The sequence below is a fragment of the Macaca fascicularis genome, chromosome 8 (assembly GCF_037993035.2).
Source record: "Macaca fascicularis isolate 582-1 chromosome 8, T2T-MFA8v1.1".
Taxonomy (NCBI): Eukaryota; Metazoa; Chordata; class Mammalia; order Primates; family Cercopithecidae; genus Macaca; species Macaca fascicularis.
This window is the reverse complement of record NC_088382.1, coordinates 41,693,836-41,709,889: the sequence shown is the minus strand read 5'-3', so window position 1 is coordinate 41,709,889 and position 16,054 is coordinate 41,693,836. Positions and strand designations below refer to the sequence as shown.

The 16,054-nt window shown below is 37.3% G+C and overlaps 1 protein-coding gene across 16 annotated transcripts in view; it reads left to right on the top strand.

Annotated features, from left to right (window-relative positions):
- Positions 1–16,054, top strand: part of NSD3 (nuclear receptor binding SET domain protein 3) — a 115,240-nt gene that overhangs the window by 64,201 nt on the left and 34,985 nt on the right. For 12 of the 16 annotated variants that reach the window (XR_012416364.1, XR_012416362.1, XR_012416361.1 and 9 more), the window contains exons 9-13: positions 2,087–2,132; positions 4,989–5,119; positions 5,491–5,619; positions 6,261–6,387; positions 15,625–15,822. Coding sequence is in view for 10 of the 16 variants with exons in the window: in XM_073998574.1 (XP_073854675.1) it covers positions 2,087–2,132; positions 4,989–5,119; positions 5,491–5,619; positions 6,261–6,387; positions 15,625–15,822 (631 nt within the window). In the remaining 6 variants the exon portion in view is untranslated. Of the gene's footprint in view, positions 1–2,086; positions 2,133–2,998; positions 4,608–4,988; positions 5,120–5,490; positions 5,620–6,260; positions 6,388–15,624; positions 15,823–16,054 lie in introns of those variants that run through there. The other 4 variants (XM_073998578.1, XM_073998577.1, XM_073998576.1 and 1 more) reach the window with 2 other exon arrangements.

Here is a 16,054-nt window from a genome sequence, read left to right as displayed (position 1 = left end):
ATGTTGTGGCTTACATTCCTGTCTTAAAAGAAAGAGAAACTTTCCCCCACACTGAGTTTCCTTTCTGGACTATCTTATACTTCTGTCCCGGTGGGTTCCAGTGCTCAATTTTAATACAGCCATTCCTGTGATTCTGCTTCAAGCATTTTCACAGAAAACAAGCTTCAGGAGATGGGAAGCCAGTGGTGCAAGACTCTTAAAAAACTCCTTTACATTTATTTAGAAGTTTCTGTTATCAGCAAAATGATTTCATGTTTTTATGATTTTTATTTGGAACCATCATTGAGTTCCTTTTTTTTTTTTCAAATTTTGATTTTTGGTTTAAGCTGCTGGTATGTATTTTTTTTATTTTTAAACAAATCAATTTAATTTATATTCTTATATTTAAGAAACAGATAATCATAGATGATCTGGTTTTTCTGTTAATATCGCAGATTTTTTGGAATGTTATTTTCCCAGTGGAATATTCGCCTGGTATCAGGTTGTCAGATAAATAATATTTAGGTAAAAAAAGGTGTGTATGGGGGGTTGCATTTTGACTGAAGCGTATTAAACCAGTGTAATCAATGTAGTAAGATTCATTTAAATGACCTTTTCAAAGAAAATTTTAGAAGCCATTCTTCTTTAAACTCACAATCAGATTTTTTCTTAATTTTTTTAGTGAAAGGATATCCATTCTTACAGCCTAAACACCTGCTAGTAAACAAAACAAATTCTGAATAGAATTAGTTCCAATAAGTTTTATATTTTTTAAACCATTTAATATGGAAGAATGTGAGCTTTTCTATTTAAAATATTTCCTTCATCATTTTAAACTTCCAAATTTAAATCTAACTTTGTGAGTGCTCTGTGGTATCACCAAGCAAGTGAAACTGTTTTTCCAGAATATTTAACTAAAATTTAAATAGAATACTAATTTGTCATTCATTTATCATATTAACTTTCATATTGCATACTTAGGAAACTATATTCCAAAAAATCTTTCTAAGCTCTTGAAAATCTATAGTATTCATTTCCAGAATGAAGTTGTGATTTTGCCAGCTGGTTCCCAAATTCAGTCTGTGACCAGTCAGTTTAAAACTAATAAGCAGAATGAGTACAAAGAGTGGGACAAATTGTTAATGCCACTGTGTTATAGTTAGTAGTAGAACAATACCAGTGATTGTTTAGAAGATTTTATATTTGTATTACTAATTGTATCTTATAAAAGCGTTTCTGTTGTATGTTTTTTTACCTGTTGTAAAAAAAATAAAATTTTTTTTAAAAAGCTTAGAACAATCCTTAAATATTTACAAAATGTGTTTCAACATTCATATTTCACCACATCTTAAAGAAACATGAAATTCAATTTATAGCTTAAACAGGAACTCCTCCAAACAGCCTCCTTTCTCTAATTCCAATGGTTCAATCCTCAAATTACCACGTGTTTTACATATACATTGGCAGAATAACTTCTGATCTCGCTCTCCTAATGTAGGATCAAGACACTGTTCATAAGACACTCAAGAAAGTGCTTTTGCAATATCACAAACTTATTTTCTTAAGTTTGTACTAGCAGCAAAAGTATTGAGCTTCCAGCTGTATGGAGCCCTGTAGCACTCTCTACAGAGAGGGTCCTGATTCCCAGCAACTTAGCTGTGAGTGCAGGCGCGGAAGGGTCTTAAAGTGGCGTGAGTTACATTAACCTGAGTATCATAGTAAGTAAAAATTTATCCTAACGTCTTTGGGGAGGGAGGGGTTTTTAGCAACATTGGGGCCGGTTGCAGAAACAACCCCTCTCCTGCCTTCCAGACACTGAGGAAAGTATTCTTGTTCTCTTCATATACCAAGGGAATGGTGGGAAAAGTCTTTGCTAGAGAGCATGTGGCTGTGTGTTGTCACTTGATATTCAGCACAGGCAGCTAGGATTTAAACCCTCCCTGATCTTGAGACAGAGAACTTTACCCAGAAGATGGGACTGAGTTCAGATTTCAGATACATTAATCACTCATCATTACTTAGATTGATGAAAAGTATCTTTTCCCTCTGTTAATAATTAAAAGGGAAAAAAATTCTTTGTTAATGCTGTATTTTTCTGTCCAAACAGGTTGAAACAGTTCCTCAGGCTACAGTGAAGACTGGATTACAGAAAGGTGAGTTAGTATTATAATGTTGCTTTGCATTTCCTTGATTAAAACCAATTTTTAAGAATTACTTATTTGTACTCCATGTATTTTTGTCTGTCTCTGTAAATCATTGTTGTTGCTCTTCAGTGTGAAATTGCAGTATTCCCCGGTGTTTGTGTGTGTGTGTGACTTTTAGAGTTGATCTTATTCTGTACCTCCACGTGAAAAGTCTTACTTGTTTTGGTAAATTGGAGAACACCACGTAGACTTGATACTGTTTCCAGCCTTTCTCCATAAGATTCTGGGGTTTCACTGGCTTATAAACTAGGGATGTGACGAATCCACTTTTTTTGGTATTCGACTGAATACCGAATAGTAGCTATTCATGTTTGTCAAACATGGACTATGACAAATCAGACAAGACAAGCTTATTGAAAAAAATCTTGCCACATTTATTTTTACAGTGCTGTAAAATCTTTTTGTAAATTAAAATGATTCATAGCATATTTATGGCCACTATTAGATGACCTTATGTGAATCTATTTGAGATATGCACAAAGTTTAAGAAAGCTTAAACTTATATCTGTATTTTCTGTGTGCAATTTGACTACAGTACAAACTCCATAGCATGATTCGTGCGGTTTTGGTGAGATCAAACTGTATTTAATACCTGTAGTTTACTCTGGGCAAATTGCATTATTTAAAAATAAAATAAAACAACAGCCTCTCTGCATTCTCGGGGAGAAGTCTGCAGCGATGGTCTCCGTGGAGATCCTCAGCAGAACTGAACAGCCTCTCGGAGGGAACACTGCTTGGCGGAGCTCCAAGAAAAGACATCGCGATCGCTGCGAGATTAGGAGGCCTGATTGCGTTGTGTTTCCACCATTCCACAGGGTCGGCGGACCGGGGAGTGCAGGGCTCTGTCAGATTCAGTGACAGCTCCGTCTCCGCAGCGATTGAGGAAACTGTGGACTGAGATTCCTGTACAATTTCATCCCAGAAACTCCAGACTTGTAGTCTCCATGCAAGATTTCTTTGTCGGCGGCTCGATAAACAGTTTCTTTGTTTTCGATTTTGATTTCGCCAATCATCATTATTGGCATTTTCCTGCCTGGTTTCTTCTTCAAGACTCTGAACAATTGCTTTTACAGTCAAATGATTTTTTTTTTCGGTTGGAGCTGGATGGGTACAGCTTAAATCATGGGTCCAGCCTAAAAACCACCATTTAACTTACACTGATCAATTTCAACATGGACTGTTTTTGGTTTTTTGTTTTTAAATAAAGCATCATTAATGCACATCTGCAGGGTTTTGCCAAACAGCCCAAACTGTATACATTACAATCATTAAAAGTTCTTATTTTTTTTTAATATTAGTGCCGTTATCATGGAGAACAGCATGACAGCTGTCTTTGGCAGTCTGTCATTTTTCTAGCATTTTCAGAAACTCATCGGAAATGGCGGTACCTGTGTTTCCCTTCGAAAGCCTCTCAGTACAGCACTCCTGTTCCTCTGTTAAAACTCCTTGTTAATCCAGTGATCTTTTAGGCCAAGGAAATATTTTGTGGTGGTGTTCTGGGTCCATACACCAGCAATGAAGGAGATAGATTTGTGTACTTGTGTTTTTTAATCAGCATTAACATGGGCAGGCACCCTCATTTATAGATGTCAGGAAACATTCAGTGAAAAACTTGTAGAATGGGATGTGATAACGAGGTTCCAGTAATCTGAGCAGTCTAACGAGGCCCACCTCCTCCACCACAGAACGTGGCTATGTTCCAAGTGCTACTCTCACTCAGCCTGTTGCGGATCTTCATGGCCTCAGGAGACTTGTTTCTCCATGGGCTCTTCTGGACTGCACACTTCCACCATAGCTTGCTGGGCTGATCTAGATGTCTGTTTGTTGTATGGAAATTTTGGGGGAAAAAAATCCAAAACACAAACTGTGGGTTGAAATATTAACCGTCTCCTTGGTTCCTTGGTATTCACCGTGCCTGATCTGCACATTTCATCGTGGCTGTTTCTGTATAGCCTATACTGCATTAGCCCAAGAGATTGTTGCTTTGTAACTTTTTGCACTATTGTTTTGGCTGGATTTGTATTACACACAGTTTTAAAAAAAAAATTCCACACTATTCTCTGCCTTTTTTTCCTATTTATTTCTTCCCGCACAAATTCCACATAGAGGCCTTCCCATCCAGCTCTACGTGATTTGGCTGCACTTGAACACTGTCCATTTACAACCCTCAGCAATGTGCCTCCTAAATGGCATGACATATGTAGATGTGCTGCAGCGCTTGTTAATGGTCACAATAAATGCCACTTCACCAAGGAAGTCTCAGATGAACAATTACGAACATCCAAATTTTATTGGGGGGCAATAATCAACTGAATTGCAAAATTCAGGGGAAAATGGCACTATCCGTGTACGAATCGAATACAAATCAAAGATTTGTCACATCCCTAATAAAAACAAGATGGAGATGTCTCTGCAACCATATTTGTAAGCTACACAGTGTGTTGGGTTTTATGTCTTCCCCCTCCAAATTGAATGGTTCTTTGAATTGCTCCAAATCCATCAGCTATCCTGCAATTTTGATAGAATTGATTTTTAGGTTGGAACGTGGGCTCTGTTGACTGAAAATAGCTTTAGAGAGGAGAACTGAATTAAATGTTTTGATAGAGCGGTTGTAAATTAATCAATCACTACCAGGAAGGTCAGAAGTTCTGAAGTTTTGACTCATTACTTCAGTGTTACAAAGAGAGCTGTGCTTTTTCCACACTAAAGATGAGTTTGGGAAAAGAAAATATTCTCCCACACACAAAAAAATTAAAACAAACCTTAAGTACTATTTTAGGATTAATTTCAGTATGTTGTATTAAGGTGCCAGCGAGATTTCAGATTCCTGTAAACCTCTAAAGAAAAGGAGTCGCGCCTCAACTGATGTAGAAATGACTAGTTCAGCATACAGAGACACATCTGACTCCGATTCTAGAGGACTGAGTGACCTGCAGGTAAATATGTGCAAAGGTCTAGACAAAGTGCTCTTTCTTGAACATAATGCTTTTGCCTTATTTATTTGGGGAAATTGGGACATTTTCTGTATACTCATAGAAAAAAAATCACTTTGGTTATTTTGAGCTTCTTAATTCTTTTGCTCTCATGTTATATAACAAAACTATAGTTTGTTTGTAATTTTAACTACAGTTTTTCCCAAAACAGCAGACCTATGATATCTGTGGATTTTGGAAAGAAAGGAAGGAAGAAAGAGGTTGTTGTGTCAAGATCTAATGTTTGAGCAAGTCTTACTAGGATTTTCATAGCATCTTATCTTTGAGGGAATTTTTGTTTTGTTTTTCTTAAAAATGCTATGTTTTCTATGTAGGTAGGCTTTGGAAAGCAAGTAGATAGCCCTTCAGCTACTGCAGATGCAGACGTTTCTGATGTGCAGTCCATGGATTCAAGTTTGTCCAGAAGAGGCACTGGAATGAGTAAGAAGGACACTGTATGTCAGGTAGGCAGGTAACTGGTGTTATGGCTTGAAATAATTGCTATTATATTCTGCCAGTAATAGACTTAACTCCTGTTGAAGAGGGCAATATGTTTCTAAATTATTATGATATTACTTTAAAGCTACAGATCTAAAACCTCTTTCTGGTTCTTTTTTTCCCTTTCTGAGTTGGAATACTTACCCACATGCCAATCTTTAGTGTGATACACTATTATTAATTGGAAGTAAATGGCAGATGACTGACTGAAAAAACTTTCTTAAATTCAAAATTTTAAAGTAATAACTTTCTCAGTGTATTATTACTGTTCTTGAAAAATACTGCTTTGCCCTGTGAAGAAAAGTTAAATATGCAGATCCCAAAGAAGGAATCCCAAAAGATTAAGTATGACCTTAAACTTTATACCATATTGGATCTGGAAATACTGTAATTGTCTAGTTCTCTGGTTTTCAAAGTGAAGGCCAAGGACAAACAACATCAGCATCTTCTGGATATGTATTAGAAATGCACATTCTTGGGGCCCCCACCAGACCTACTGAATCACAATCTGTGGGTGAGGGACCCAGTAATTTGTGTTTAACAAGCCGCCCATGTGGTCCTGATGTTTGCCAAAGTTTGAGACCCACTGCTTTTTGCCATATTACAGATTTGTGAAAGCTCTGGTGACTCTCTGATTCCTTGTGAGGGAGAGTGCTGCAAACACTTTCACCTGGAGTGCCTGGGATTGACATCACTCCCTGATAGCAAGTTCGTCTGCATGGAATGTAAAACCGGTAAGATGACTTATTTTGATAGTCATGAAAAGATGAATGGGATTGTGCCAGGAATGTGCACTGGCAACCTCTCCTAGGACATCTTGTTCCCATCACTTTTATTAGCCCTCCTCTCTTCCCAAAGGTATTTCAACAAATTAAGATTTGGCTTCAAGATTTAAAAAGTAGTTAAATTTCCTCCTACTGGTGCCTTCTACCATAAAGTCTATCAAAGTACCAGGATGAATTTGTGTTTTATCTAAAGAGTTATACAAAGTATTTAATTGAGTTATTTTTCAGATGGGTTTGAGATTTTGGGGGCTCAATAAATTGGTTTAAAGTTCTTTAAGAGACTGGAATAAGTATCAGTGCATAACCACAGTGATTATATTTTTAGTGGAAATTTGGAGCTACTGGAAATCATTTTTTAAACTTGGGATTCACCATTTATTTCTTATCTCACTATACATAGACTACTACCTACCAAAATAATTTGTAGAGAAATAAATATGCTAGTTTATATTTCTTCTCTCTGTAGCTATAATTCTGGTTAATATCGTGGAAAGCAAGTCATAGTTGTTTAATCTGTAACAACATGGCACATAAAAAATAACTGGAGATGAGAGGGACATGCTTCTAGGAACCATGTTGACGTGTTTTTTGTTTTGTTTTGCTTTGTTTTAGCTATGAGGAACTAAAGCCAATTGGATAGCAAGTATACATGAGATGCTGACTCTCTGTTATTTTTCCACTCCTTTTCCTTTTATTTTGATTCTTACAGATACTTATCTTTTCTTATTTGATTGTATGCCTCCTAAAATCTTTCAGACAAAAAGTTAGTAATTTTTTTTTTTAAACTGAACACTGACTAAGTGTTAGGTGCTACAAGTACTAAGCATTTTCTCCTGCTATTTCATTTGATCCATGATGAGATAGGTACTATTATGATTTCCATTATACAGAAGGAGAAACTGAGGATTAGAGAGTTTAGTAGCTTCCCCAAAGTCACAGAGATAGCCCATGATGACTCTGGGATTTAAATCCAGGCAGCTGGACTCCAGATTTATATTTTCTTTCTCATGGTCTTCTATTGCCCTGGTGAATAGAATGGACATCACAAGTCATATGTCATATATCCCAATACACAGTCATTCACATACATACACACACATACAAATACACACACACACACATAAAGTAAGCTTTGGAAGCTGCTTAGAACATATAACTTAAAATGTCTCCCTTATAAAATATTTTATTCATCACATTTAGACTCTGCAGTAAAACTTGTGAACAGTTTGCCAACTGGCAGCCCCTGGGTCATATTATCTGCACATCGTTTTATTTGGCCTTCAGAATGCATTTTCATTTTTGAACATGGATGAAGCATGTAATCCTGGCTCCTCACATTCCCCATTATTCCTTTTTCTAAAACTCAGTCATTCAAGTCACTTGTATATCCTGCCTGGCCCCTCTAAGCATTCACATGTTGTATTAGGGAGCTCCTGCATTGCTATAAAGAAATACCCGAGATTGGGTAATTTATAAAGAAAAGAGGTTTAAATGGCTCACAGTTCTGCAGGCTGTATAGGAAGGATAGTGCCAGTATCTGCTCGGCTTCTGGGAAGGCCTCAGGAAACTTACAATCATGGCAGAAGGCAAAGTGGGAGTAGGCACTTCAAATGGCAAAAGCGGGAGCAAGAAAGAGAGTTGAGGGAGAGGGCCACACATTTTTAAATGACCAGATTTCACAAGCACTCACTCACTGTCGCAAAGACTGCACCAAGCCGTGTGGGATCCACCTCCATGATCCAAACACCTCCCATCAGACCTCACCTTCAGCATTGGGAATTAGATTTCAACAGGAGATTTCCGTGAGGACAAATATCCAAACTATATCAAGTATGCAATCCCTGATTTAAGATATTGATAGGAAGGACCATGTATCTCAGTATTAAAACACTCTTAGGGCTTCTCTCCTAACTCTAGAATCCAGGAGAATTCTACCAACAGAGGCTAGGTTTATTTAATTTGGTACACATCTGTTAGAAAATTTAAGAGGCAAATTTGCTTTAAAAACAGTTAAGTATGGGATGTTGTCAGTGAGAATGAAAAAAACTTTTTTATTAAAAAAAAAAATTGAGTAGAACAAAGTCAGAGGACTCACATTTCCTCATTTGAAAGTATACTACAAAGCGACAGAAGTCAAAACAGTGTGATACTGGCATAAAGACAGACATATAGACCAATGGCATAGAAAGCCCAGAAATAAGCACTTGCATATATGGTCAAAAGATTTTTGATAAGGGTATGAAGACTAGTCAGTGGAAAAAAAGACAGTCTTTCCAACAAATGATGCTGAAGGAGTTGGATATATGCCTGTAAAAGAACGAAGTTGGACCCTTACCCAACAGCATAAACAAAATTAATTCAAGATGAATCAAAGACCAAGATGTAAGAGCTAAAACTATAAAACTCTTGGAAGAAAACATAGCATAGAGGAAAAGCTTCATGACAATGGATTTGGCAGTGATTTCGTATATATGACACCAAAGGCACAGGCAGCAGAAGGAAAAACAGACAAATTGTACTTCATCAAAATTAAAACTTTTGTACACCAAAGGGTCTTATCAACATAATGTAAAGGCAACCCATAGAATGGGAGAAAATATTTGCAAATTCCATATCTGATAAAGCATTAATACCCAGAATATATAGAGAACGCCTTCAACTCAGCAATAAAAAACTAAACAACTCGAGTCAGGCATGGTGGCCCATGCCTGTAATCTCAGCACTTTGGGAGGCTAAGTCGGGCAGATCACCTGAGGTCAAGAGTTCAAGACCAACCTGACCAACATGGAGAAACCCCATCTCTACTAAAAATACAAAATTAGCCTGGCATGGTGGTGCATGCCTACAATCCCAGCTACTCAGGAGGCTGAGGCAGGAGAATCGCTTGAACCTGGGATGCAGAGGTTGCAGTGAGCTGAGATCATTCCCTTGAACTCCAGCCTGGGCAACAAGAGCAAAACTCCATCTCAAAAAAAAAAAAAAAAAAAAAACTAAACTAAACAACTCAATTCAAAATTGGGCAAAGATCTTGAGCAGGTAGTTCTCCAAAGAAGATATGCAGATGGCCAACATACACATGAAAGTATGCTCAATATAATGAGTAATCAGGGGGCCAGGCGCAATGGCTCGTGCCTGTAATCCTAGCACATTGGGAAGCCAAAGCAGGTGGATCTCTTTGAGCTCAGGAGTTTGAGACCAGCCTGGGCAACATGGTGAAACTCTGTCTCTATTAAAAAAAAAAAAAAAGAGTAATCAGGGAAATGCAAATCAAAGCCACAATGAGATGCCACTTGATACCCATTAGAATGACTAGTATCAAAAAAAAGAAAACAACATGTTGGCTTAACTATGGAGAAATTGGAACCCTTGTGCATTGTTGGTGGGAATATAAAATGGTATAGTGGCTGTTGAAAACCCGATGACGGTTTCTTAAAAAATTAAACAGAGTAACAAATGATCAAGCAATTTCACTCGGGGTATATACCCAAAAGAACTGAAAGAAGGGGCCAGGCGTAGTGTCTCACGCCTATAATCCAAGGATTTTGGGAGGCCAAGATGAGCGGATTGTTTGAGTCCAGGAGTTCTAGACCAGCCTGGGCAACATGGTAAAACCTCATCTCTACCAAAAATTAAAAAAAAAAATTTAAAAAAAATTAGCCTAGCACGTGTCCATAGTCCCAAATACTCAGGAGGCTGAGGTGAGAGAATCACCTGAGCCCAGGAAGTCAAGACTGCAGTGAACTGTAATTACATCACTCCATTCCAGCCTGGGCAACCAGAGTGAGACTCTCTCTCTTAAAAAAAAAAAAAAAAAAAAAAAGGACTCCAACAGATAATTGTACTTTCATATTCTTAGCAACATTATTCACAGTAGTCAAAAGGTAGAAACAATCCAAATGTCCATTGATGGATGAATAAACAAAATGTAGTATGTACCTACAATGGAATATTATTCAGCCTTAAAAAGAAATTCTGATACATGCCATAGCATGGATGAACCTTAAGGACTTTATGCTGAGTGAAATAAGCCAGGTATAAAAGGCCAACAAATATTGTATGATTCCATTTATATAAATTACTTGGAATAGTCAAATTCTTAGAATAGTAGTCACCAGGGTTGTGGGGGAGGGTGAGATGAGGAGTTCTTTTAATGGGTACGGAGTTTCAGTGTGGGATGATGAAAATGTTCTGGAGACAGTGCTAACAATGTGAATGTACTTAATGCTACTGAACCATACACTTAAAAATGGTTGAAGTGTTACATTTTATGTTATATATATTTTACCACAATTATTTTTTTAAAAATTAAGTGCTTTTAATTTACTTATGACATGAAAATTAGTTTGGTACCTATTTGGTACACTTCTAACATATTAGAAGTGAGAACTCTGATTCTTCAAACCATTGTTTTAGGTCATTTAGGCAGTTTTCCTTTGTTTACAAAAGATAAACACTTCACATGTAAGAAGTATTGCAGATACCTACCTAATATGTTCTTATACTACCACTTTCTATTATTTAAGACAAATGTGATTTCTAGAAAGAAAGCATTTTTATTTGCCCTTTTGAATAAAATGTACAATAGAATAAGGCTCCAAAAAGAGTTCTGTAATAGGTAGTTTTACTTATTCTTTTTTTCCCCACTTCCCCTGTGGTCTTTGACTCTGGACTGATGGACTGACTTCTTTTTTTTGGTCCCATTGCCCAGGCTGAAGTGCAGTGGTGCAATCTCAGCTCCCTGCAGCCTCGACCTCCCAGGCTCAGGTGATCTTCCCACCCCAGCCTCCCGATTAGCTATGGGGACTACAGGCACGCACCACCATGCCCAGCTAGCTTTTTAATTAATTATTTATTTATTTATTTTTGAGACAAATTTTTGCTGTGTCGCCCTGGCTGGAGTGCAGTGGCGCAATCTCAGCTCACTGCAACCTCCACCTCCCAGATTCAAGTGATTCTTGTGCCTCAGCCTCCCGAGTAGCTGGGCTTACAGGCACACACCACCACATCCGACTAATTTTTGTATTTTTAGTACAGCCAGGGTTTTCCCATGTTGGCCAGGCTAGCCTCGAACTCCTGACCTCAAGTGATACACCTGCCTTGGCCTCCTAAAGTGCTGGGATTACAGGTGTTAGCCACTGTGCCCAGCCTCCAGCTATTTTTTTGTACGGTTTTGTTTGTTTGTTTTTTGTTTTTTAGGTAGAGAGTTTTTACCATCTTTACCAGGCTGGTCTTGAACTCCCAGACTCAAGCAGTGCACCCACTTGGCCTCCCAAAGTGCTGGGATTACAGGCGTGAGTCACTGTGCCTCACTCCTCACTGACTTATTCTTAATGAAGGCCATTTCCTAGTGAAAAGGAAGAGTATGGAAAGCACTCACATGTTAGAGCTCTAACCTAAGTCTTAAAAGAGTTTGATAGTTCAGCTCTCTGTTAGCATAACACTTGCACTAGTTTTAACTATTTTCATTTATATTAGGCTTATTTTGATCATTACATAAATGAAGTCTTATTTTATATTTTCTTGAGACAGTTCTTGTTCTGTCGCCCAGGCTGGAGTGCAGGGGCATGATCATAGCTCACTGCAGCCTCGACCTACCGGGCTCAATCCTCCCACCTCAGCCTCCTGAGTAGGTAGAACCACAGGCACATACCACCACACCTGGCTTATTTTTTAAATTTTTTTTTAGAGATGGGGTCTTACTGTGTTGCCCAGGCTGGTCTTGAACTCCTGGGCTCAAGTGATCCTCCCACCTTGGCCTCCCAAAGCACTGGGATTACAGGCATGAGCCACCGTGACCATCTGAAGTCCTATTTTATTCTTACAGAGAGTAGTTTATGCATTAAGCAAATGTGTGAAGTCAAACTTCCTACCTTTCAAATATATTTTTTTAATTTTTAAAACTTTTAAAAGTTATTTTAAAAATATAATTACCTTCATATCTATATACATGGTAAAATGTACTTTATTGGCCTTAACCATGTGGTGAAAAAATGTACTTTGAAATTACGTCTATACAATGGGACCAAAACAAAACCCCACCTTACTGTACTTTATTTCTGCAAGACAATTTAAAAAGTGAACATCACAGTTTTAACTACTCATTTTAAAGAACTTTTATAATTCAGCCAATTTGTAAAGATTAGGTACTTCCAGAATCAAAGAACAATAATGCAGTTCACCTAACTTTCTGTAAAAAAACAAAACTATTCCTTATATTTTTTCCTTCAGATTTTGAATAGGCATTATAAGAAAAGTGGACAAAAGACTTGAACATTTTCAAAAGATGATATCCAGATGACCAATAAACATTTGACAAGTTTGTTGTTATAATTTGCAGTTCTTTGCTTAAAGTTAAACATTTCTTTCTGTATATTTATTGACTCTTGTGAATTATCTGTTTATGTGTCTTATCCATTTATGTTTTGTGGTGTTAAAAGTGTTCTTATCATTCGTTAATATTTTAAATTTATTTCTAATTACACAAGTAAAACATAACCACATTGTTTTGAAAATATTATAATTACTGTTCTTGCTGATGTCACCCTTGATCATCAGTCTTAATCCTAGGCCCTTACTTAATTCCAGTCCCGACAACCATTGTCAGTTTGATGTGTAGCCCTATAAACCTTTGTGTGTGTCTGTGTGTGTGTTGTAATATAAATGTATCATACCATTGTTCTGCCGGAGCTCTTTTTATGTCAATACAGATGCATTCTATTTAATTGCTGCATAGTGCCCTAGTACACATATATTCATAGTTTATTTAACTCTTCCCCTGTCGAAGGACACTTGAGTTACTTTCAGTTGTTTGCAATTACAAACAATGTTTCAGGCAACATCCTTTAACATTTACTCTCAGTCTTCCCCAATGTAGTTATTGAGAAATTGAATTTCTAGGCAGAAAGTGAATGTACTTTCATTTTAATGACTATTGCCCAGTTGCCTTCTAAGGTAGCTCATTCCAACTTAAACTTCTACCAGCCCCTTACACCCTTATCAATAATTGGTATTATCACTGTAGTCCCAATTTCTCTGGATTCTGGGGCATGAGAATCACTTGAACCCAGGCGGCGAAGGTTGCAGTGAGCCAAGATCACATGACTGTACTCCAGCCTGGGCGACAGAGCAAGACTCTGTCTCAAATAAAATAATAGGTATTATTAAACTCTTTTAAGTTTTTTTCTGTTTGTTTGTTTGTTTTGTTTATTTTGAGATGGAGTCTCACTCTGTTGCCCAGACTGGAGTGCAGTGGCATGATCTTGGCTCACTGCAAGTTCTGCCTCCCGGGTTCATGCCATTCTCCTGCCTCGGCCTCCCGAGTAGCTGGGACTACAGGTGGCTGCCGCCACGCCCGGCTAATTTTTTTGTATTTTTAGTAGAGACGGGGTTTCACCATGTTACCCAAGATGGTCTTGATCTGACCTCGTAATCCACCCGCCTTGGTCTCCCAAAGTGTTGGGATTACAGGCGTGAGCCACCGCGCCTGGCTGTTTTTTTTCTGTTTTATAACCGGTTTCAGTTATCATTTATCTGATTACTAGTGAAGATGAACATATTTTAATTTTCTTTTGGCTATTTGTCTTTCTGTGAATTGCCTGTTTACATCCTCTGCCCACTTTTACATTAGGCTGCTGTGGTTTTTTTCTATATTGATTTGTAGTTTGTAAGTCTTATTCCATTATCTTTGCTTATATATGTTGTGTGCATTTTCTCCATATGTAAACTGTTTATACGACAAAACATAATCTTTTGTCATTTTTGTTGCATGTTTCCCTATATCTGTTTGTCTTTTACTTGTTTCTTCTTTTTTTCCTGTTTAGTTTTTTCATATTTGGCATTATTTTCTTCCTTGAATGTCTGACGTATTCACCAGTGGAGCTATCTGGGCCTAAAATTTTTTTTGTTGAAAGATTTCCAATTATAGTTTCAATTTCTTTTAATAGTTTACAGAACTATTCATATGTCCTGTTTGTTTTTGTGCCAGTGTTGGTAAGTTCTTTTTTTCTAGGAATCTGTCTATTCATCTAAATTTTCAAATTTATTAGCAAAAATATAGTGATATCCTTTTACTATCTTTTTAATGTTTGTAGGATTTGTAGTGATGTTCCATTTTTCATTTCTGATATTAATATTAGGACCTTTCTCCTTTTTTTTTATTCTTACCAGAGGTAATCAATTTTATTACTCTTTTTTTTTTTTTTTTTGAGACGGAGTCTCGCTCTGTCGCCCAGGCTGGAGTGCAGTGGCCGGATCTCAGCTCACTGCAAGCTCCGCCTCCCGGGTTTACACCATTCTCCTGCCTCAGCTTCCCAAGTAGCTGGGACTACAGGTGCCCGCCACCTCGCCCGGCTAGTTTTTTGTATTTTTTAGTAGAGATGGGGTTTCACCGTGTTAGCCAGGATGGTCTTGATCTCCTGACCTCGTGATCCGCCCGTCTCGGCCTCCCAAAGTGCTGGGATTACAGGCTTGAGCCACCGCGCCCGGCCAATTTTATTATTCTTTTTCAAAGAACTAGGTTTTGTTAATTCTCCCTAGCGAATGTTGATTTCACTTCATTCTTGACGAATATTTTTACTGGGTATAGAATTCTGGTTTGGTAATTATTTTCTTTCAGCCCTTTGAAGATAGCATTCTATTGCTTTTTGGCTTCCCTTTTTCTCTTTCAGTCAGCTCTGTTTGAAAGTAATTGTCTTTTTTTTGTGGATAATTTGAATATTTTCTTTGTCCTTGATTTTCTGTAGTTCAAATAAGATATTTCTAGCTCTAATTTTCTTTTTTATTAGGATTGTGAGTTTTCATTTTATGCATATTTTGTACATAGAAATAATCAGTGATTATCTAATGCAATCTGTCTTTCCTTTGGTAATTTATTTATTCTATGTGGGGAAGACTTTGCTGCTGTCTGCTACGAGATGTTAAACTCTGTTCTGGCTTTTCTGTGGAATCAGTTTTGGAGATCTAAATTGTTTTTAGTATTCTGTCTCCAAATTGATAATCAAATATTCTAGCAAAATTTAAAACATAATTTGAATTTAGCATTTATTTTAAGTGCTTTTTTGTGCATTAAATTCTTAAATATAGTATTAGAGTCTGTTTTAGGAGTAGCTGTTTGATGTCTATAGCTGCTTCTACTTGAATATGCTTTAGTCAATTTTATTTGATTTATATTCCTCACCAATTTTACAGGGCAGCACCCATGTTTCTCGTGTAAAGTGTCTGGTAAAGATGTGAAGCGTTGTTCTGTTGGTGCTTGTGGGAAATTTTATCATGAAGCCTGTGTCCGCAAATTCCCCACTGCCATCTTTGAATCAAAAGGATTCCGCTGTCCTCAGCACTGCTGCTCTGCCTGCTCTATGGAGAAAGATATCCACAAAGCAAGTAAAGGTAAAACAGCTGAAGAAGAGACAAAGATTTTTAAGTGCAGTGGCAAATAACATTATCAGGTATATATTACAAACAACATAGGGCATTCTCCTTCTGTGTATCTCTCGCTTTAACAGTTCAGCCACAGTACATACACAGTACATGTTAAGTAGAGATTACATTCTAAATTCAGACCATGAGAAGAAAATTCCATGTGTTCAAAATACCCTTGAAAGTCCTTCAGGTAGGTGCC